The sequence below is a fragment of the Antrostomus carolinensis genome, unplaced genomic scaffold (genome assembly GCF_000700745.2).
Source record: "Antrostomus carolinensis isolate BGI_N321 unplaced genomic scaffold, ASM70074v2 scaffold445, whole genome shotgun sequence".
NCBI lineage: Eukaryota > Metazoa > Chordata > Aves > Caprimulgiformes > Caprimulgidae > Antrostomus > Antrostomus carolinensis.
The window spans coordinates 15433-30931 of record NW_010316891.1 but is presented as its reverse complement, the minus strand read 5'-3'; the positions used below and the strand labels follow the sequence as shown (position 1 = coordinate 30931).

Genomic DNA, 15499 nt, shown 5'->3' with positions numbered 1-15499 from the left:
AATGCTATCTATACCTAAGGAAAGCTCATTCTTTGAACAGAAAGCTGGACCTTGAATTCAAAACACTGTCCTCTTGCAGATTTGACTTTTAGCATTGACTCATCAGAGCAGGAACTTAAAAATAAGCAGAATGTGAGAACCTTTAATTACAATGCTCTGGAAGAGACATCAGCAAGACCAGGAGCAAAACCATCAACTGACAGTACTCATATCTGCAACTTTATCAGGGCAAACTACGAAAAAAAAAGAAAGGGAAAAAAAAAGGGGGGCAGGGGGAACAAACAAAAAAGCAAACAAATAGGAGAGAGAGTTTTGAAAATCAAGCTAATTAGAAGTGTTCCTGTTTTGAGTCTTGATAGAGTGTCTACAAACTGTCCAACCTAGGAAAACTTTTCCCAAATTCAAATGTCACCAGTGCCAGCAAAGAGCAGCAATTTAAAGGGCAGAACAGACAGCAACTTAACATTCCACAAGTACTTGCTGAACTAGAAAACACACAGTTTTCTGCATGTTTCACATTTGCATAGACACTTCCCAGATTAAAAGAAATGTCAGGGCTGAGAAATAAACCCAGTCATTTGTGCATGTCCAGGGTGCATTTAAATTGTGACCCCAGCTCCCCTTCTCTTGGTCCCAGAAAACGATGCTTGCTCTGCACCCAGAGCTGGATGGACTCTGTACTCACCAGCTGACTGCTGTACCAATACAGCGAGGACTCCTTCAGCACACACCAGAACTTTTTCCATTTGTTGCCAATAAAAGCTCCTTTTTCCTTCTTTTTGTAGAGCCATCCTTGGCAATCAGCTTGTCCCAGCTCTTTACACGATATCCTCCGTCGGCTCATTATAAAGAACCCTGTGCCATTAAAAATACAATGTTCTGCTTGTTTAGAAGTGCATTACCAAGAAAGACATTGCTGCCAATTAAAGATATCAACCTTACTTTGCAATCTCAGCAAGTCATCCAAGCATATCTTAAAATATACTTAGAAGTCGTTCAGTTTTACAATGGCTGTGACAGTAAGACACACTCATTTGAAAGACATTCTGATGTGCAGAAATAAAATAGTAAGCTATAGATAAAGCAGACACTAATTAATGCTTAGATAGCCATACACGAGTTTTTGTAAATTAAAAATATATCCTTTGATCTTTTTAAGATAAGCATGCATATATTTCCCTTTGCACAGCTCTGCTGGAAAGAATACATCTATTTAAGTCAGCTAGAGAAAACTATTATGCCAAGTACATGAAAACCACTAACGTGTGCGTATGTGCCGGCAGCTGATTCTACCGCACCGATTTCCAGCTTTGATTCAATTAACATACCACAAGGATTTAGTCCAAAGGAACAGCCCGTTGTCATTTTTCTCAGAATCCGTTCAAGAACCAGTGGAGTTAAAAAGCAGCCTTCCACCAGCTGATTAGCAGTATAAAATCCTCACCCTCCTAAGAATAAGATATACTAAGAAAATAACAAAAGAGGAACCCAGAAGAGAAAAGAAAAAACAATCTCTCATTACCTTGGCTTTTCTTTTTTGTCTTCTGACGCAAGGGAACCTGTAAGAAATGCAGGAAGGAAAGAAAAGAGGAAATTTCAGATTGTGTTGCAACATTTGTGTAGAAAGGGGAGGGGGAAGCTAGGGAAGGACGTGGTGGTGATGCTGGTGGTATATGCAGGATGGAAACGCATAACCCACTCACTGCTGAAGGGATGTTAGTAGCTGAAGCGTTAAATGTGTTAATTAAAATTGATGTATATCTAGTTGAGCAAGAGCAAACGTAACTCTATTATACATGTGTCTATCTACTAGTGCTTCCTGTTTCACACCCACAGGCAGCTTCTGCTTTGCTATGTGTTTGCCTGAATTGTTTCTGTGTTCAGAAGTTAAAAAATAGAAGTTAGAACTCCAGCATTTTAATACTTCATTACATTCCATGAGGGGGATTTACAAATGTGGGGAGACTAAAAATACGTGCCAGGTGTCTGAACATTCCATGAGGGGGATTTACAAATGTGGGGGACTAAAAATACGTGCCAGGTGTCTGTTGTTTAGCTGATTGTAAGAAATCCTGAAAAAGAAAAAAAAAATTATTTTCCACTCCTCTTTTTTTATTTAGTGCAGAGAATGTATTTCCTCCTATGCAAGAGTTTCATAATATTTCCTTAAAACATACAAACAAACAAAGAAAAAATTCACTCAAATCTGGCAGATTATCCAAGCCATAAAACATATATATGCCAGAAGTTTGCCGTGCCATATGAGAGAGTCTTAGTCACTGCAAAAATAACACAATTGAATTACGTTTATTCATTTGCAGTCTATATTTTTCATCCCACAAACACATAGAAACTGAAACTAAGACAGAAGACTACAGGCCAAAAAAGAGGTCATTAGATGTGTAAGGTCTGGCTTCTGGAGTAAATTCTCCCCAGACAGGCTGGTTGGTCACACGACTGTGGGCAAAGCACTTGACTTCTCTTTGCCTCAAACTTTCCATCTCTAGCATGGGAACGAAAGCATTCACATTTTTCTATTTTTAGGAAGGTTTTGAAGCTCCGGATGACAAATGCTGGATAAGGTGATGTATGATTTAATATGCTCAGCCACAATGTTGCTATGCAAAGCTGGTAGCTACCTGATCCGCTGCAGAGCTACGCTATGAACATCCCTAATGCAGCCCCTCTGCCTAGCCAGCCTGCTGTTCAGGAAAACAAAACCCCATTTCATACTATTCTTGAAGGATATCTTGGCTCTTCTCATAGGGTAATTAAAAGTGAGTAAAGCTAGACCATCTGGAAACGGTAATAGAAGAGACCACTGCTACCAGTATTCACAAGAGCTAGAACATTCTCCAACCAGTGATCCTTGCAGCATGTGTCAGAGTGCAGAACGGCATATCACAGTTCTGAACTTATCTGGTGCCTATTTGAGATGACCTGAACAACACACTTGTGGGAGGCTTTACCAGGAATGAGTAATCACAGATTCCTGCTTAATCATCATGTTTTCTTTTTTCCTTTTTTTTTTTTCTTAAAAAAAGAAAAAAATCTATCACTGCCTCTCTTTCTCTCAGACTATTCTCCATGACAACAGACACAGAAAAGCAAGGAGAAAACACACTGGCTCTGTCAGAGGCTTCACTATCTCCCCATCCTGTATGGGCCACCCTTTATGTCTTCATTCCAAAGAAAGTAATGCCCTATTTAGGACACATGGAAATAATATACAGTCTCAATGAATCAATGGGTCACACAGTCACACTCATTGTTTTCCTTTAGAGCTACCCAAAGTGCTATTAAGAAAAAGAAATATGAACCAGCCCTCCTTGTGCAAACACTATGTAGCGGGGCAACGTCATGTCTTTGCTGTGATGCTACAGTGGGGACATTTCATCTTTAACCAACATAAATTTGTACAACAAGAAGCGCAATACTGAGACAGGATGTGGCTCTCTGTAAACAACCAAGAAAGAAGTAGATCTTTCCACTAAACTTATTGATATCTAAAGCAAATACGGTCTATGGCTCATCTGTCAGGAAAGGGTTAATATCCATATTATGCAAATAATCTGTTACAGTTTGCTTTTTATACAGACTGAGGAAGAAAGTGACTACTTAGTAAGAGCTCAGCGTAGTAAAAAGAATTTACAAATGTGAATTTATTATTCAGTGGCAATGATGGTTTCCTGCTGCAAGTTGCTAGGGGTGATGGATCCGCATCTCTTCATATTTTGTGGAAGAAGTTGGGAAATTAATGGGGGAAGGAAGGGCAGTTTGCCTGGATAAAACCAATGACAAATCTGTAACAAAATCATTTCTGAGTAAAATTTAATGAATTAAGATGCATTTCTGGTTTTCATTCCCAGGATTACCAAAAGCTGAAGTAAATTTTTAACAAACTAATCCTAAACAAGGAATTCAGCAACTTTTAAATTTTTTCAGTGCTATTCAAAAGCTCAACATCACCTTGTAAAAAAAAAATCTGTTTTGCACTGCACAAGAGAAACCTCTAATCCCAGGCTACTGTAATGAAATCCAGTGTTAGTCACAAAATTGCCTTTCCAAATTCTGTTGATCCATAAATAAACAAAAACAACCTCTTTTTTCAAATTACTGGTGTTTGGAGTCAGAGAGATATTTTATTAAATAAAGAAACAATTATCAGTGAAACTTTTTATCTTAAACCAATGGAAAACCTACAATTTCAATTACTCTAACACAGAATTAATAAAATGCCTCACTAGCAGGATTTATATTCTTGTGGGAAACTGAATCAAACACATCTGCAAGTCTCCAGTGGCAAACCTTTCCTTAAAAAGTAAATTAAAGATTCTCCCTCTGAAAGCTGGCTTATGCAAGTCAGAAATCTTAATTTCAGTGAACGTTGGTGAACATTGATTAAGATATACTTTTAAGTTTCACTCCTATTGGAGATGTTAACAACCATATAGAACAGAGAGAAAGCTGTGGAAGGCAGAGTTATTACCGGCAAAACCAACAGTACTGACCAGGGATATAACAGCAGTTTCAGATGTGAAGGTATTGTAACGACCAGACATAGTTACTGGAACAATCTGAAACTGAACCAAATGTCATGATTTTACTATGATTCTGACAATGGTGGATGTTTCCCTATAAAGCTCAGTTTCCTGATGGTAAATGATTTATGTCATTGTCACAGTTTCAACTGAAAAACAAGAAAAAAAAAATCAGATATAATTCTAGCTCTTTTGTTGCCAGGGAAAATCTGAGAGCAATAATCCTCAAAAAGCTCTGAAATAAATGCAAAACGTAACAGTTATTTGCACCTTTAGGACAATCATCATCTTTGTGCAAGGCTGACAACACAGGATAGGTTTTAATCTTTTTTGGTAGGTTTTGGTTTACTTGTCAGTTTACTGAGACCTGAAAGTTGAACAAGATGAGATAGTGATCCTGTAGGACAATGACGGCTTCAAGTTTGCTATCCATTACTTCTCCACTTGGCAAACACACCCATGAGCCAGTTGCAAAGGAAGGTGGACAACTGAGGGTTGTTCACAGCCACTTCTGTGCCAAGCAGGCTCCACTGATGAGCAAAAATGTGTGAGAGAAGTGACAACATCAGTGAGAGACCTCCCTCAGTTTAGAAATCCTATTTTTACACAGAATCTCAGTATGGTTGAGCTTGGAAGGGACCTCTGGAAGTCATCTGATCCTTGTATACAGTTAGGTGAACCTGGTCCTTTGCTAGTAGGCACATCTGGCTCTGCTCAACCTATTTTGCAGTTGCAAGTTCTTAGGTGGGGCAGGAGCCTTTCTCTTGGTACAAGAAGTCATCAGCTTCCCTCCTTCCCCTTTTCCAGAAGTTTTGTTTACTTTGATAGTGGGGGCAGACACTGTCTGCTTCTCTACCATAGTTGAGGACTGAGGCTTTTCAAACTGTTGTGTCTCAGAGATCATATCTATCTCCCTTTCTTCTCTGATGCTGTGCAGCCTGCTCAATTCCTCCTGTATCTCCTCCACTTGGCAGCACAGTTCCTCCAAGATGGCACATCTCCTGCAGGGCAGAGGGCTATCTCTCCTGGCCTCAGAGAGAGGTCCCAGACACTTCCTGCAGCCTGGGACTTAAAGGGCTGCATCTGCTATCTGGAGCTCAGTCTGGATGGACAGCTGCTCCCACATCTATTGGGGAAACAGCGCTGTTACAGCATAATTTTAACTGAAGTCCTCTTACTTCGCTTCTTCTTCACACCCTGCTGCACAAACTGATGGGTCTGTCGGCAGCGCTCTGGGCTCTTAGATAGGTCCCTCCCTAATCTGCGTCAAAGGCTCCAGGCACACTGGGTCAAGGGCAGCTGATTACACTCATTAGAAGCTGCTAGAGCTTCCTTGGGCCCACACCCCTGTGGCTCCCCTTACCTTGTTTTGGATTTGCAAATGCATATCATGGAGGCTACATGTTTCCAATCTCCCTTCCAAATGGATGACCTTGAGCAATCATTGCTGGGAACCAAACTCAGGTGGGCAGCATCCCCCTATGGAACTGCCAGGAGCAGTCAAGTATTGCCCCAGGGGATGCTTCTGCCTACAGACTGAGGGGCTCACAGCCTGCAGACTCCCCAGGAGAAAAAAATGGGGCAAAACAGAAGTATGAGGCTGTTTCAGGGAAAAGAAAAAAAAATATCCTACAAACAAAAGCTGGGGCATTGGGCTAACACTGAAGTCCAGACTTCATGTCTCATGAAGTTCAACTGACAATGCATGAGTCTGAGAAGGCACCAAAGGCAGCTATGACTGATGGTTCATCTTCTACCAAGCTGTGCTTTCCTTAAGCTTCTCAAGGGTTAAACAGCTGTGTGGCTAAGAAAATCCTTTGCTAAGCTCACGTGTCCTAATTTACTGCTTCCTCATCCATTGAGGGGTAGAACTTGGAAGTGAGGGCACCCCTGGCATCAGGGCCATACAATGGACTTCATTGCATCCTTAGAGCAGAATTGGGTCAGCCTGTAGCAGCATCATCACTTGGCATGGCCCATAAGCAAGATCTTGTTTGGATATTGATGTTGCCCAGTCTTCTATGACTACAAGGTCACAACCTCAACATACAACCTCTTCAGCTGATCAGTAACTCTGGCATAACTTCAATTATACTTACAGGAGTGTTGCCATCAGCTTCCATGAATGGTTTCAAAGCTTAGTGGGAAAGCTGTAAAAGGAGAAAGTTTTGTTTACTTAAGTTCTGTATTAGATTTTCATATAACAAACGTCTTGGCAGTAGAGTGAAAGAAAAAAAAAAAAAGTGTTAATATGCTTTGACCTGCCAACTTTATCCTCCCCACTCAACCCCCTCAAATAAAGACCTTTTCCAAATATAATGCTGTTATGTGCACTGATTTTACTACTTTAGAAGTCAACTAGTGATAAGGCTACTAACTCAAAGCTATCCAAGCTTTTCTATTAAATAAACAGAATAAAGTTAATGGATGTGGTTGAGGGGTTGTCTTTTGTTTGGTTGGGTTGCATTTTGGGGTTGGGTGGTTTTGGGTTTTTTTTAAGGAAATGCATATAGAATAATTAATTGAAAATTACAATGGTTTGGGGTTGGTGGGGTTTTGTTGTTGTCGTTCATTTTGGTTTTTACTTTGAAAAAAATCAATAAAACTTTGATTTCTGCTTTGACTGAGTAATTCCCAGTGTTTTCTGGGAATTCTAATTCGGTAATCTGCCAGCTCTCCTGAACAGGATGAAATCTCATCCTGGACTACCCATTTTATAATGAATTGCAATTTTATGTTCTGCAGAGCAAAATCTGTGCAGTCCAACAGTAGACACGAGGGTTTATTTTCCAAAGAAACACAAAATTAGTGGTTAACCATTTAGGTGACATTTTAGGGGATTTCATTTGATATACACAACTAATAGTCAACTTTTTATGTGATTTTTCTTTGATTAGTAGAATGGACAGATGACAAAAGAATAGGTGCAGTGTACAAGATGAAGGAAAATATACCAACTTTTTAGTGCCAGCAAAGTTCCTATAAAACTCACCCCTCTGAGTATGAAAGAACCATCGAGTGAAATGGGAAAGGATACAAGACTCTTGAAGTGAGCAAGAATTTCTAACAAGAACTTTTCCCTGTTACTAAAACCAGTAATTTAAGATACGTGTCATTCCTCATACATTATATTTGTTTTAGTTTGAAAATAAAATCTTAAAACAGAAAATAAAAACCCACCTACTGGCTTCCAGCAATTTCAAACCAAAAATAGAAAGGCAAACAAATACATATTTTTCTGGCTCCCAGCTGTTTCTGTTCAAAAATAGAAAGAAGCACTTTCTATAAGTGGCTCAAACTGAAGTAATATCATGATGAGGAAAGACATTATGGTAAATAATTTTAAGGATGTTTAGAAATCATAGCTAGGATAAACAAGCAGAGGAAACACCTTTAGTTATACAAGCAAATTAGCATCGGGCCTCAAATAACAAGCCAGAAAGCAAGGGAATAACAAACCAAATGATAGTAATTATTGTGACATGTGGCCTTTTTCCTGTCATTTCTTCATTTCATGTGTGCTTTGGGTTTGGGGAGGGTAGGGTGTAATTATACGAACTGTACAGATTTGAATCAGCCACTGTATCAGGAGCAAGAAGAGAAGTGTTAGTTAACTGGCAAGGAAATGTTTCCGCCTGCAAGTTTTGCGCCAAAGGAGTTGAAAGGGATTTCAGAAGAACCTTCTCAGTGACTTTAACTCAAACTTTTGTTTAGTTTCCAGAAGCTGAATAAGCAATATTTGAGCTAGCGTCCAATTTTCAAAAGCAGTATTGACTTCTGTCTTATTCTAGTTAAGAGCATAATTTATTATGCCCTGTGTAAAGAAAGATATAAAAAAAAAAATCACACTTTCACTGCAGAAATAATTCCATACACATAACCTGAGTTTATTTCTCCTAAGTAAATCCAACCTGAGTGAGATTAGTTACACTGTAAAATAGCTCCAGGATTTTTATGTCCGCTCAAGTGTACTCAACCATTGCAAAACCAACATTTCAGAAGGGCATAACCTGTTTATCTCTGCACTACAGTAAAATAAGTGTTTCCTTTCAATTCTCTGCAGGTGCACTGTGGGAAAAGCATCTATCCTTTCTAAACAGACAAGTGAATTAGGAGAAAAAGCTGGATAAATATGGCCACTCAAGTAGAGCTAGTCTATACCCAGGTTAGACCATGGTCCAGTGTGAATCCACAGGAGCTGTCTCTGGGAACCATAGCCCACCAACTCCCAATATCCCCCTCCCACAGGCTGCAGTTAGCATCCCCTCCTGAGCTGTGCCCCTCACGTGCCCTCTGTGCAATGCTAGGTGGTCACACCATGGCAGCCCAGCAGTCTGCCCAGGGCTGGTGGTTTTGCTGGCAGAAGAGTTCCCCAACCCAAGAAAAGCTGCACCTGAGCTTGGCAAGCCAGTGAGAGGTTAGTAGGAGGCAACACTTGAGTTCATACCAACAGGAGAGTGTCCTGATTCCTAACTGGAACAGCTGTAGCAGAAGAAAACTTGGCCCAGATCACCTAATTTCATAGTACTCAGCGCACTGTATGGCAGACTGGAGACATCCATTTTTGTATCCTTGTCCTGACTTAGGTGGACACTGAATTTGAAGCAGGGTCTCACCCCTAAATGTGTAACTTAAGCACCAAGGGGAGGTTGTGGGATTCCAGCCTCCTTCCTAAGCCTCTCCATTTGCAACAAGATAAGATCTAGGAACAGAAGAGGGAAACCCTCCAGCCTACAAATTAAGGCACCCACATGGAAAACCTGCATCAAGATTGCAGTCTGCTGTGATGGACGTCCAATTCACTAAAATTGCAAAGTGGAACAAATCAAAGAGAGAAAATAAAACAAGACAGAGTAAAACCTCTCCCACTTCAAATGGCTTTATAAAGGAGAAAACAAACTTAAACCTCTCACTTCATGAGGGATAAAATGTAATGGATAAAAGTAAAGAGGGTGGATTTATGTTATTAGTTTGCAAACCATACCTACATTTCTTTGGCTTTTCTTAGAGGTGCCTGAAACAACTCATTTCATTTCAGTCTGCATTGAATACAATATGTCAAAAGTGGTTTCAGTGAAAAGATTTCTAATTCAAATTTTTGAGGGCTTTTATTTTGATTCAACAACTGAACTATAAATATCAGTTTGCATAGCTTTATTAGTCCCACTTCACTCCTGCTCTTTCAAGAAGAGTAATAAACACGTTGGTACATGAGTAATAGCTGATGCAACAGATGTGGAAACGCAGCAAGTGACTTATCAGAAATATCTCGCAATCATTTCCATTTGACTACATCATCTCTTCTGAAATAAACAGAAATATCTCTGTTAAAGATCAAAGGCAATGGTAGGGGTGGAAAAAATGGGAAAAAAAATCACTGAGGTTCCAATGGTTGTAATTGCAAAAAGCAATCTTAATTCATGAGTAATATTCCTCTTGTGGAAATCAAAATCCACAAGCCTCTTGCCAGTTGCAAGCTACAGTGAGCATGTCGATCTGCAATGATATTGGTATAAGCCTGCCAAATATGCCTTCCAGGCATCCCTCAGATGACACCCAGAGTGGGCATATGCCTTCCTGCTTCTGAGCAAAATATTTGCGATATGTAACATGACTCAAACTATTTGTGTTGCAGAAGCACCCAAAAATGTGTATAGCTCAGTTCCTATTCAGATAGAATTGACACAGACTGCTCAAAAAAAAAAAAAAAATTGCTTTACCAAACACCAAATCAGGGCTGTAAGACAACCTGGAAAATAAATTTTTTACCTTCTTTTTGTTTACATTTCTCACACCGGTCACCAGCTTTAACCTCTCTGCTTGCTTTCTCTTTATTTGACTGCATGAAACATTCTACACTTCAATGGGCAATGAATTGACAGGCAATATGAAACTAGTGATAGTGCTATAAAAATTTCCCTAAAAAAAAAAATAAAAATCAATGATTACTTAATCATATATCTCACTTACAGGCGTTAGGAACAGCATTGCCCCAAATCATAGCAGCGCTTGAAGCACTGTCCTGTGTCAAGGAGACAGCCTTACATAATAGACCTAAATTATCACATTACCTCTAACTGGGGTTCTTGCAACAATGCAAGGGAAAAATGGTCACAGTGATTGTAAGCTCATAATTGCCCTTTGGGTTACTAGAGATCAATTTAATCTGATAGAACCTTACCATTAACTACTAATTAATCAGATCTAGTCAGTTACTTAACTGGTTGATTAGCTATCTAAATCGACTGTCTTATTTGTACAAGGAGTTTCCTGATCTGCAGATTTTCTCTCATTTACTGGTTCACAAGCAAAGTCAGATATTAAGCTGGTGCTTTGCCACAGGGCAGTGACAAACAGCCATTAAGATACTTTTCACAAAAGCTCATTGGCCGTCCCACCCTGGTGAAGCTGTGCCCCACCCACCTTGGTCCCCATGACTTCATGTTTCCAATTGCAGATTAAACTACAGATTCACTATTAGCATCAGAAACAACCAGTCCATTAAAGTATAATCATAAGTCAATTTTCAGAGTATAACTTCAGCTTTGACCATAATGGAAAAATTTAAGCTTGTTAAATAAAAACTACACTTTGAAAAGCCAAAAGGGTTCTTATCACGGGCCTAGCAGCCAGAAACTGCATTGTCACATTATAATACCATTGGTTATAACTTTATTTTCAACTGCATTTTAAATGGTCCAACCCCTTCACCTGCAAGCAGTTCAAAAAGACAGCTTCTGACTCCATTTGGGAGAGAGCCAGGAAAAACTGGAACAAAGTTCACTGCTCTCATCCTGGAGACAGAAAGGGTTTGGAGACACTGCCCTGCTTGGATCACGACCAGGTCCTGTCAGTCCAGCCAGGAAGCCCAAGAGCGGCAGGTTACAGGTGTTGACAGCTCTGAGCAAGCAGTTGCAGGAGCCCAGGCTCACTGCCTTCGGGAGGAGAGGGGCTGGAAGGAAAGAAGGGGTTCAAAAGGACAGAGGTGCTTCAGCTGTTTCTGTAGCCTCACAGACAAAAAAGAGAAACCAAAATGGCAAACTTAGTGAAGCATGTCTTCCCCAAATGTGAGTTTGCATGCAGACTCCTCATAGTATTGAGCTGATTCCTAGTGCTGGTATGTTTGATGGCCAAGGAAAAGTTTGCAGAAACATTAAGTGCAATACTGCAATTACTGCTGCCTCCTAGCCGGCTCTTTTGCTGTGGCAGGCAATAAAAGCAGGCATGTTACGTTGGCTGCAGAAATGGATGAAGAGTTAGTTCAGTTAAGGGGTAAGGAAACACTCCAGGTCTAAAGAAGTACCTCCCTGTTGTTCTACTCTCTTCCAAAGATGCATAGGTCTTTGCTAACCCAGAAGATGAAACACAGAAGGGAGGCAGGAAGAAAAAAGCCCAAACCCTATAGCTCCTCCTGAGGAAATCTAAGGGGTTTCTCTTGAAGCAAGTCCCTTGCAAAAAGATACAGATGAGGGGAGAAGAAGCATCGTTCCTTCCTCTGTTTTTTCAGATCAGTCATTCAGCACAGTTTTGAGGGACGACTGTGAGGTCCAGCGCCTAAAGAGAGAATGAGGGGGATGCTTCCTCCCAGCACAAAGGCACAGAACCCCTGCACTAATTGTAAGCATGGATCATCACAGTGACAGGAACCTGAGGCATCCTTACTGCAAGGCAGCTCTGACAAACACGTGCTGTGAAGGCATTCCAGAAGGTTTTATGCATCTAACAGAAGGTAAAAATTGAAAAAATTAATCACAGCAATAAACAGCTGAAAAACGTGATATGAATTTGGAGGACAAGGTTCAGAGGAAAAAAAGAAAGAGAAAGGTATTATTATCAAAATGAACCAGATTTCCTAAAATAAGACTAACTAAAAAAAAAAAAAAAAAAAATCTTTTGGACAGAGCTGACATGGGGAGGCTGTCTGGCACACCTCAGCTTTCAACTCCACCCCTCACCATTTAAAGGACAAACTGGCTTTGGAGCCCCTCCCTCAGCACACACAGTGACATTTTCCTTTTGGAGAATTTTTACTATTGCCCCTCCAGTGGCCATTGAGGTGAAAAACTACTTCAGCAGCAGAAGCCCCCCAGACAAGGAAGGGCCTCTGGCTGCCTGGAGGGGCTCAGCCCCCACCCACACATTGCCAGAGGCATCTAGTGGGCAGCAGCAATATGATTTAAGTCAGCAGAGTCAAGGCTACAGCAGAAGCTAAACAGTCCTTCCTACGTTAACAGCTGCTCCCCAGATCACTGTGGATGGAGTTTTCTCCTACATCCAAAATATCAGAGTTACCTGAGCAATATTTCCCAAGATGTCTTGTTGGAGAGATCCAACAAGGACATTCAGTCCCATTACAGCTGGCCACAACTGCAATACATCAGGTTAACAGGAGCACACTTTTGGCTTCCGTGTTTGAGAAAAAAAGGCCACAAAAAATTGCCACTCTTTGCACTCTCTGAAGCTTAGATGTGAATCCTCCTTTCTTCCACCTAGGCAATGTTCATTATATTGACAGCACTATAGAAAAGGCCAGCATTCACATTTCCATAAAAATATCAAGAGAGGAGCTTTTACAAGTAAAGCAAAATCGTTATGTTGATGGTTGTGAGGATGAAGTAAAGAAGAAATAGCTGGGGGACTTGCTGCTTCTTCCATCAAAGATTTCCACTCCATGTTCACAAAGTTCACAAGAAATAGCAGTCTTGAGAGTCCTGTTTGATTTTTCATTAAAAGATCAGAAGCATTGAAGAGTTTATCTTCCTTTCAGCCTTCACAGTACACAAAGTACATACACAAACTCTATCTGCTGAAGCGTTGCTTCTGCAACAGAGCAATCTCAGTGAGGAGAGGCGTGGCAATGGCAAACTGCCCTGGTAAACTGCACCAGGGGAGGGTGACACTGCTGCTGCACTACGATGTAGTCTGGTCAGCCACAGAGATTTGCAAGTGTTGTTCTCCCCATGGGTGAAAGGCATTTCCCCAGGAGCAAGAAAATGAAGAAAACTGGACTGCTTACATCAGAGCTTCTCCAGAGAAATTCAACCAGCACCTATTCCTCAATTCAACATCCAGGTCCATACGCTAGCATATAATGCTGATTTTCTCCAAGGTCTGGGACAGGCAAACCAGTGAGCTGGGCAGGTGACTGGGAGCCCAGTGCTGTTCTCAGAACGTCTGAGTTAGACTACATAGGGAATGCTGAGAGGCAAAAAAATCACCGCTAGGAAAAAAGCTCAAAGATAGAATGAGAAGGCGCTCTTAGAAACACTTTGCCCTGGGAACCCAGGTTAATCATCAGTGGCTTCCCTGCTTCTAGACTATTTCAGCAGTAGATTTGGTTTTCTTTTAATCACATTAATTCTCATTGTCTGTTCAAACTTCTACCAGCCATCTTTACTTTGATTAATATTTATAATGAGCAAGAGAAGAAAGCCTGCTGCAACACACAAAAAGAATGTAGTAAGAAATATCTGCTAGATGATAGCTTCCCACCAGTGTGAAAAAGGGGTCCTATCCAAGATGGGTAGCATAACCATGTGGTTGGACCTGAGAGCTGAAATAAAACTTAGGAAAAAAAAACCTATTACTGGTTGCAAAAGATTGATGCAATACTTTTCTGCAGCCATCAGCGCCTATAGGCATTCAGGATCTACTATGATTCTGGCTTCTCTAAACACTAGCCTTTGCCAGAACATCTGCACACAGAAATAAATCGTTAAAGATGACTATTTGCTACTCCTGAAAATGCAGATCTGACTACATCAAACACTTGCTTCTTGAATCTTACAGAAATGAGCACTTTTCCTTACTCCTCCTCTTTGGGGTTGCCCTCATTGTAGTAAAATCTGAAAAGAAAGCAGCGAGCATTTTTCTAAAAGAGAAGGCAATATGATGAAACTGTCTGCATAAAAATAAAAAATTATTGTTTCACAGGAGCAATTTCCAGGTTTTCTCAGAAGATACAGGGGGTTTTTTTATGTCATAAGCTCTATTTCACTAAACTTTACCCTTAAATTCCAACATATTATGGCTCTCCCAGTACTTTATACAAAGTTAACTCTCTGTCTGTCTCTCTCTTTTTTTTTTCCTAAGGTGAGATTCTCGCTCTTCTCTGTTTTTCTTTTAAACCAGTCCACAGCTGTTTATGTCCTTTTCTATTTGGATGAGCATATTACAATACAGAGTACTTGATTTTTTAACTTAATTCGTATACAAATAGCTTTCAAGTTTTACATAAGAAAAGCAAATAGACAAAATAACTTTTAGAGTTCCCAGTGATAAAAAATTTCAATAAAGACAAAATAAAATTAATATTATCAAGTATTTAATGGCAATGTATAGCTCACAGTAACTGCAGCCTCAATAGTTACTCTTACTTTTACGATCCTCTTTAAATAAATTATTTTTAATTATTACTTCAGTTTTTCCTCTCATGTCATGTGCCACTTTGGCAACAAAAAAATCTGGCAACAAAAGCCATATAGTAGTACAAACAATTAACAAGCAGTAAATGCCTAGAGAAAAGCAACCCCGCACTTGGTATTTCTCATTGCAGAACTATAATTTATACCAGTTAAAGAATCTGAGGCTAACATAAGGATTTGAGACACCCATAATTTAAATTTTCTCAGTTTAAATCAACTCACTTGATGACACAACTTTCAACACACACTTTTTCTGAAATGGGGAAGGAATGATGTATTTGTCTTCCTGGCTGATCTCTTAGGCTTTACTCAAGAAAGTGCCACAACACATCCTGTTTCTGTTGGCAGCTAGATAGCTTCTCATGCTTTCTGACCAGATATTGTAATTTAGGACATCTGTTTTGCAAGCATTGTCAAGCACAACAAGGTTGTAATATTCCTGTCTTGTTAAAGTCATGGAAAAGATTGGAAAGATTGAAAGAGCATCAAAAGATTTGGATACAGTTCCTCTAAGCACATTACTGACAGGTCACA

The 15499-nt window shown here is 40.1% G+C and overlaps 1 protein-coding gene across 1 annotated transcript in view; it reads right to left on the bottom strand.

The window, feature by feature from the left end:
• The window catches only part of IPCEF1 (interaction protein for cytohesin exchange factors 1), a 42517-nt gene extending 35853 nt beyond the window's left edge, over nucleotides 1-6664 (bottom strand). The window contains exons 1-3 of the mRNA XM_010168367.1: nucleotides 6641-6664; nucleotides 1523-1559; nucleotides 686-855 (exon numbers count right to left, since the gene is read on the bottom strand). Coding sequence (XP_010166669.1) covers nucleotides 686-855; nucleotides 1523-1559; nucleotides 6641-6664 — 231 coding nt within the window. The remainder of the gene's footprint in view (nucleotides 1-685; nucleotides 856-1522; nucleotides 1560-6640) is intronic.
• Between the last annotated feature and the right edge of the window lie 8835 nt (nucleotides 6665-15499).